This window comes from Acanthisitta chloris, unplaced genomic scaffold (genome assembly GCF_000695815.1).
Source record: "Acanthisitta chloris isolate BGI_N310 unplaced genomic scaffold, ASM69581v1 scaffold27897, whole genome shotgun sequence".
Taxonomy (NCBI): Eukaryota; Metazoa; Chordata; class Aves; order Passeriformes; family Acanthisittidae; genus Acanthisitta; species Acanthisitta chloris.
The window spans coordinates 23336-31561 of NW_008684693.1; the positions used below are offsets into that span (position 1 = coordinate 23336).

An 8226-nucleotide genomic window follows, 5' to 3' on the forward strand; every position below is an offset into this window, starting at 1 on the left:
TGTCAGCTTTCCTTCTTGCATGTGGGTACCAGTTGTGATTGCTGGTTATAAATAGCAGTGAAAAAATCCCGGGAGTTAGTGACAGAGCAGGAAATTGCTCAAGGCATGGAGGCTACTTTGCATGTAAACAAGAGGACTGTGTTCAGTTGTTCTCACTAAACAGGTCTGCAGTCAGTCTTTCTCCTTGTCATCTCTGCACATGCAGCCAGCTGCTGACAGAGTTAACTTTCCTTTGTATTCCAGAGCAAGAAGATACCAAGATCACTTCTGTTCAGATTTGTTGAGCTGACATTCTCTGAAGGGCATATCTAGGTTATTCTGGCACTGCAGCATTAATACCAGTTGTTTTGTTTGAAGGCATTTAAAAAATATGTCATGGTTCATACTTGAGCAGTTGACAGTGAAGTAGACCTAGCTTCAGATTGCCAGCTATCTTATTTGGAAAGACCAAGATTAGGAGCCTCTGTGCTTTCCATGCTGAACTGGTGAACTGCATTGGTGAACTCAGCTATACAAGTAGTAACACAGCAGACTTCTGGTTATTCATGGCTCTTAATACTTCCTTCTCTCCTTTTGAAGTGATGGGATTGTGTTGTGCCTGCTAGATTCACCTCCTGCTCCACCTCCTCTGTACACACCAGCTGGGGTGTTTTATGGTTACTACTTTGCTTCCTCTGTATGACATAGAGTAGGACAAAAGGACCTAAATTAAAAACAATGAACTCTTGAGTGCCTTAGGCCTGTGGTTTAGCTGATCTATGCTGATCTTTGTTAAAAGTTTAATACTTACCATACAAGTAATCTATTTCCTGAATATTAAATGGCAGGTGGATTTTGGCATTCTTTCTTACCTGTTCAGCTACTATGCAAAAAAGCAAGTCAGATCATTTGAATGTGGCTTTGTGTGTGTATGGGTTCTGGCAAGCTGATTGTCATTATTGCTCCAAGACTTTCACTGGTTTCTGAGTTGAAACTTCTGCTTTAGGAACAAGAACCTGTAGTGAGTTCTTGTTGGGCAGAAGCTATTTGTGGAGGTGGCTTTGAGGGGAAGCTTTTTGAAAATGCAAGGTAGACAGACCCACTGGAATGTGAGTTCTGCATTGCCACCAGTGCTCTGCAGGGACTGCACTGTCACGTCAGAGATAAGAAGGGAAAGAACAGATTGCACTGGCAGAGGTTGTGCTGGAGATTGGTTAGTGCTGTTTCTGAAGCACTCAGTGCTTTTCCTCTCTTGAGTTATATATCAAAGAGCCTTGGCTGGAATAGTTTTAGTTGTGGATTTACACTGGCTAATGTGAGATGAGACCAGATTCTGTTGTGCTTTATGCATGTGGCAGCTTGAAATATGAACCCCCTCTTCGCAGAGCTGCTGTTGGTAGTAGGTTAGTTCTGCTTTCTCATTTTGTCCTGTCGTGTGGGTATTTTTAGTCTGAGTAGCGCAGGCTTATTCCTGACCCAGTTACACAGAAATCTTAAAATCAGTCACTGAGTCACGACAGATGAACTAATAATGCTTGTACGTATTTATTTTTAGATTTCTCCCCAAACTTTACAAAGGAATATTGACTTTTTAAACTAATACTATTTTTTTTCAAATAAATTGAATGAAGACTGGGAGCTGCAGAGAGGGTACCATGTCCAAGATTAAAGCACCATGTGGTTGCATTGTTTGTTTTCACAAACAGTTGACTAGTATAATTGTTTACATGGAACAGCAATTTTATGAAAACATTTTTACTGCACTGTATTTCATCGCTGTTGTTGGACATGAGGCACAGCTATAAGTATTGCATAAAATGTACCAGTTGTATGAAAAACAGTTCTGACTTTTAAAAGTAGGCAGCAGCAATGCTTTGGACTGCTGTGAAATCGGTTTTTCTCTGTTTCTCTTACCATTTCACTTTCTTTTCCTAGGTGCATTTTACCTGGTATTTGAATATATGGACCATGACTTGATGGGACTGCTGGAATCTGGCTTGGTTCATTTTAATGAGAGTCATATTAAATCTTTCATGAGACAGCTGATGGAAGGCTTGGCCTATTGCCATAAGAAGAACTTTTTGCACAGAGATATCAAATGTTCAAATATTCTACTAAATAATAGGTATGGATATTACTTAAAACTATGTAACAAAAATTGTATGTCAACAAGGTCTTTAAATCCTTCTTTTCATCTTCACAGTTTGCCTGCTTTGAGTCATTAGCCAAACTGTTTCTCAGATAGCCTAGTTTCTTTAAAATCACTTGTAAAATGGTTATGTTCCTGCTTAACACTGGATCCTGCAGCTGCGTGTTAAACTTATCTATGTTAAAACAGCAGGATTAAAACTTGAGTCTTTTAGGTCAGAGTACTGGGGGGAAATTATCTCATTTCAAATACATTAAAACAGACTTGTAGGACACCAGTGTTTGATGTGTATTCTTTTTGCCATCTCATTTCACGATGAAGTGTGGCCAGGCTGGTTCTTCATGACATGATACTGAGGTCCTCATCTTCATCAGGCAGGATGATGCTTTAAAGAATATTCAATCAGGCATGTTCAAACAGGCCTTTGGCAGTTATAGATGTAACCAAAGAGGGAGAAGAATTTGTTTCTTAATGTTTTAACTCCTTGTAATGACAAATCATATTAGTAATCATACTGTTGTTCAGTGCACAACAGCAGCAAATAAGAAGTTGGTGTGAAAGTAGTGGATGACTTCATTACAAACTGTTGTACATCAAAATCTGCAGTACTGAATCCAGGGAGCAACTATATGAACAAGGTTTATCACAGCAAAAAAGTCTCTTTACAGAGCAGATAGTTTGTGGTTTGCTGTCACAGGAGGTTTTCCAGGTAGTGTCAGGAGATTCAAAAAGATAAGATATATTCAAGGACAGGGTCATTAACACCTTCTAATGTGAATGGACAGGAACACCTCTTTTAGCATCCTTAACACAATGATTGTGTGTGATCATTAGGTATAAGAAAGATGAACTCCAAAGGGAGTAGGTTTACATCTTCTCCCCCAAAATCTGCTGCTGCTGTTGGAGATGAGATACTGGGCAAAATGGACCAAGGGTCTCTTTTGGTAGAGCCTTAATTTTCTCCCACCCCTCTCCAAATTAAGTTTTCCATTTTCCCCTCATTTTCCCCTTAGAGTGAACTAACATTAGACTGCTTTCAACTCTGGATGCTACTGCAGTCTTGCCAGATTATGATACAGACTCTTAAACAGATGTACACATTCCTGTATATTACCCCCTGTGCCTGCACACCTAATCTTATTGCCTGCTAATCTCCAGGGTTAGTGTTGTCTCTGTGCACCTTTGGGAGCTCAGAAGCTGAGGTGTAACCTGACAGTAGAGAAGAGTGCATTATGGTAAAGGAAGGGCTTGTTCTTTTACTGTGCTCTCTCCAATCCAGGTTACAGAGAGGTTTGGGTTTTTTTTTACAGAGGATATATTTTGAGCATCGTTAGATTTATTTTTTCCACTGGAAGAAGGAAAAGTGTGTGGCTGATCTAAGTAATTTTAAGCCAGTGTTTCTAAAATCCCATTACTGGTTAGAGCCTGAAGCCAAACACATGGATTATGTAATTTTTACATATGCAATTTCAATGAATTTTTAAGCAAAGACATTTACCTTCCACAAATACCCTCTTCAAAGAGTAAACATGTAAATTTCAGGGGAACCTTTATTTATGGTGTTACTTATTTATGGTGTTATTTATTATTATTATGGTGTTATTTATTTATGGTGTTAGAGCAAATCTGAGCAGACATCTGAGGAGAAAAATGGATGGAAAGTATAACCTGTATATTTTGTCAGAAAATAGTCATTCTTATGCACATCAGCAAGTCTTGCTCTAATTTGATAAAGTAACGTGTATTTGAAAATGATGGGAGTAAAAAAGCTCATCAGTACAGAAAAGTTAAAACCCATGTAATAGTTCAACATTCATGTATTAGAGAAGCTTGCAGATAGCTTTCTGTTTAAATCATCCAGGCTTTATAAAATCATCCAGGCTTTATAGATAGTGGGGTGTTTTGGTCACTGAGCAGTGCCTTTTTAGCTGTGGGAACTGCCAGGCAAGAGCTCTCTATCTTCTACTCTTGACCTCATATGTGGGAAAACTCAAGAATGGGTTAGGGGTTGTGTCATTCAGCAAGTTGGCTGCTGGCAAAAATAGAAATCCTTATCTGTCAGTCACCCTGATTTAAAGGGCTGTGTTTAAACTTTACAAGAGCAGAACTTTGATGGCTTCCTAGAAGGAATTATGACTGCTGATAGTTGTTTGTACAAATGCTCATGCTAGCAGTAAGGCATGACAAAATAGCAGTTTCCTCCCTCTGTTTTTTTCCTACAGTTACTGACTTGAATACTTTACAGTATATGCCTAAATTTTGACTAACATCCAGTGAGGTAAATGCCATTTGATGAGCAAACCTAATTTTTGCTTGGTTTTGCTATTCAGTAAGTTAGTGTATTTGTTTACTGAAGACATGCATAGATTGCATTGCCTCTTCGTGAATGTGATTTGGTGAAGATTAGTTCCAGTTGTCTCAGTCTTAAACTTCACCTGATTTTGGGGAGGAAATCCTAACAGGATTAACCACTGAATAATTCTTTGCTTTTTCCACCAGAGGGCAGATAAAGCTCGCAGATTTTGGGCTTGCTCGACTGTACAACTCTGAGGAAAGGTAAGATATAATTATACTGTGCAGAAGCATTCAGAAGTTTAATCTTTTTGCCTGACTCTATTATGAGGGCCGGAAGACTGTTTTGTTTAGAGGAAATGTTACTGCACTGCAATGCAAGTAATTGCTTAGGAAATTGAAAGAAGTGCGTGCTGTCTTACACTACATCAAAACACAAAAGCCTCTGTGCAAGTGTATTGTTTTTCCAGGTGTTCTGGATAAATAACTGTAGAGTGTGGCCATATATTGATTGGAAAATTAAAAGTTACAGTCCTAAGTTTCTAGTTTTGTAACCTAAAGTATATACTTTCTGTTAGTATATGGAAGATTTTATTTAAGGAAAGAAAATTTTTTTTTTTTCCTGACACAAACTAGTATGCAGTTCCTGTTCATTAAGCATTAAATTCTGTAAGATTTAACCTTAGATTTGAAGAGATTCATTGTATTCTTTAGGCAGTCAGTGCTGTTGAATCTGCTGGAAAGAGAGATACAAGTTTAAATAAAAGTTATTCTGAAACTTCTTGCGACTTGTGCTTCTGTTGTTCTTGGCTTCGTTATGCACATACCCTAGGAAACAGGTGCACAGTTTGTTATTAAGAACTTTCAATATTTACTTTGTAATGTTGTGTTTGTCACGTGGAACTGAATTTTCAAAATTCAAGCTGAATGTTCACTAGTGTAGATGAGGTGGTTGGATACAGAGATGGTTGAATACCTGCGGTTACTTGGAGTACTGCATGCCTAATTTGGGAAATAATATCCATGATGTTAGCTTTATGGGATGATTGTTTTCTCACGTAGCTCTTAGTTTGGTGTTCAGCCTGATAGCATTACTTTCACTGTCTTCTGAGCTATTATTTCAGAAAAATATGCTTAAGTATAGTTATTAAAACTGTTGAGCATAGTAGCAGGGTAAGATAATCTTAAGCAGCTGCTGACTAATATTTGAGTTTGGATGTACGTGTAATAAAAAGGTTTGATGTTACCCCACCTTCTTCTTTCAGTGTGCACCAAACTGACCTAATGTTTTATCCCCCCTCTAGTTTACTATGTTTTTGGTTTTTTTTTAAGGTCTCTTTTTTAAATTTTTGCCTGTAAATCTCACCGTTCATTAAGTATTGGAAGTTCAGTGTCTTTATAGTGCAAATAACAGATTTGACTGTACATCAAACAGCAACATTATTACACCGTTATTGCTAAATGAAACCAAGATTGAAATGTAATTAGGTTAGCTAATAGAATTGCCAGTTGATCTTGGGAGGCTAATTAGAATCTTAGTAGATTTTTGACAATTCTTTTGTTTCATTTTCTTTCTAAGTAGCTTCTGACCTGCAGTAACAGGTGTAATTAACGTATACCAACAAGTGTATAATAGCTGATGATTTAAATTGATGTATTTTGCATTTGATTTGCTGTTGCTTGGAATTTTACCCTGTTTAAAAGGCTACAGAATTTAGCAGGAACATAATGGGGAGGAAATAAAAGTTTAAGTAAATTCCCACTGGTTGTTGTAGTTGTGCTCCTTTAAACGTTATCCTGGTGGATTTAGCATGTTTGGAGTAGGAGATATGACAGATTGCATGAGCAGACATCTGTTCAAATAACAAGCACCATACATTAATATATATGAGCAATGTATGTGTAGAGAAAGTCCATACTGTGTAAACATTTCATAGAGGAATTCTTGCTTCACAGATAAATAAGATAAATGGTGGGATAGTTTCCAAAACATACTGCATTTTCCAAATGAATTGGGGAGTTTTTAAGGAAAAAAAAAAAGACTCAGATGATTTTGCAGAAATGGTACCTGTACCACTTGGTATGTTATAAGAGCTTGCAGGACTTTGTTCTACAGTTGTTCATGCTCTGCACTTAATGTTACTCTGCTTTCTGTTTGGAGTTACCTAGTGTTGGGAAGAGTGAGTTATTAAAGCTGAAAGGATTCTGGGATCACTTTTAAAACACCCTGGTTGAAACAAAACCAAAACTGAACATCTGTTTTCTGCTTTCCATTCTGAACTGTTGGTACTGTATCTCAGCCTGTGCACAAAAAAGAAGTGTGTCTAAGATAGTGGAAATCCTTCCTTTAGTGAGAGGGTGGAAAGGATTATTCGCAGTGACCAAAACTTCTGGTTAGAGCTGTAGAGAATTAAATGTGTTGTGAAATGTAGGAAGATACTGGAAGCATTCCAGGCTTTGAAATGGAAATTGTTGAAGGATGTAGTTCCAGAAAGAGACTTTGTCTCTTTTGCTCCTGCTAAAAGAGGGAAAAGTGACTTTTTTCTTTTTAAAATGTTCTTGTAGAGATCCTACAAACAGTACGCTAATAATCAATAGTTGCCCGGAAGTTACTGGTTTTATCCAAGCAGGTCCTGTTCCTGAAATGACTAGCAATGAGATAAATATACAGTATTAGTATCTGAATAATAATTGAGATACAGAATTCACATAGCATCAAGGTGGCTGTGTGATTATTATTTATATCTTCAATCTAACCTTTTATAGCTAGGTCAGACAGTTGTGTTTGCTGTTGTGCAGCTGCAACTTTGCAGGACTAAATTAAGAGAATGTACAGCATCACAGAAGTAAAGTCCTTAAGGTATCACTCTTTCAGAAATGAGAACGTAGTAAAATGATAGTCCTCTCTTCTTCCTCCCCCCAACAGCCGACCATATACCAACAAAGTTATTACCTTATGGTATCGGCCGCCGGAACTTCTGCTTGGAGAAGAGAGATACACACCAGCTATCGATGTCTGGAGCTGTGGGTAAGAGTTTGGACAGAAGTGTAGCAAAGGATAGAAACAAGGCATGAAGAAGTTTTAAATGTTTCTATCAATCTGTATTGAAAGCCGTAATGATGGAATTATGGAAAACTGTTTTACAGCTGCATCCTGGGTGAACTTTTTACAAAAAAGCCAATATTTCAAGCAAATCAAGAACTTGCTCAACTGGAACTCATAAGGTAACTTTGCAAGCACTGCCACATAGTAGGTGCCTCATAAACTGACAGGTTTCTTTTGTTAGTGTTAAAATCAAAGATAACACACTGAGCTTCTGCAAGTACTCAGTTATTGCCCCGAGTCAGAGATTTTGAGGGACATGCAAAGCAAGTGACTTTTGCACAGGCATGGAGGTTTTCTGTGTTGTGTGCTCCTAGCAATGTACAGTTGATTAGTGAGAGGGTTTTTTTGTAGAGCAGCTGGAGTTGCCTATTACTGAAGTCATAAAGAGAGAGTAATTGAAATGCCCATTATTTTTAAAGACGATGTTTCAACTTCTGTGAAACAGATCGAAACGAGAACATGGACAATAATAAGGGCAAGTGGGATTTGGGAGGAATAGGTACTTGGCATGCTGCTGGCCCTGAGTTCTTGTTTCAAGCCTACCACATACACACCTGGGCTTTATTAATTTTGTGGGAATATTTCTGTTCCCTTACAAACTGCCAGACACTTGATGGAGGTAAAAATTCTGTTTCCCTCCTTGTTCTCAATAAATCATGGAATGATATGCATATAATGCAGTGGAACAAGAGCATCTTTT

General features: G+C 37.9%; 1 protein-coding gene across 1 annotated transcript in view; it reads left to right on the forward strand.

Moving 5' to 3' along the window:
• CDK13 (cyclin-dependent kinase 13) overlaps positions 1-8226 on the forward strand; it is a gene marked incomplete at its 5' end in the record, with an annotated part of 32440 nt that overhangs the window by 13514 nt on the left and 10700 nt on the right. The window contains 4 exons of the mRNA XM_009079439.1: positions 1915-2104; positions 4628-4684; positions 7347-7448; positions 7568-7645. Of these exons, the coding sequence (XP_009077687.1) occupies positions 1915-2104; positions 4628-4684; positions 7347-7448; positions 7568-7645 (427 nt within the window). The remainder of the gene's footprint in view (positions 1-1914; positions 2105-4627; positions 4685-7346; positions 7449-7567; positions 7646-8226) is intronic.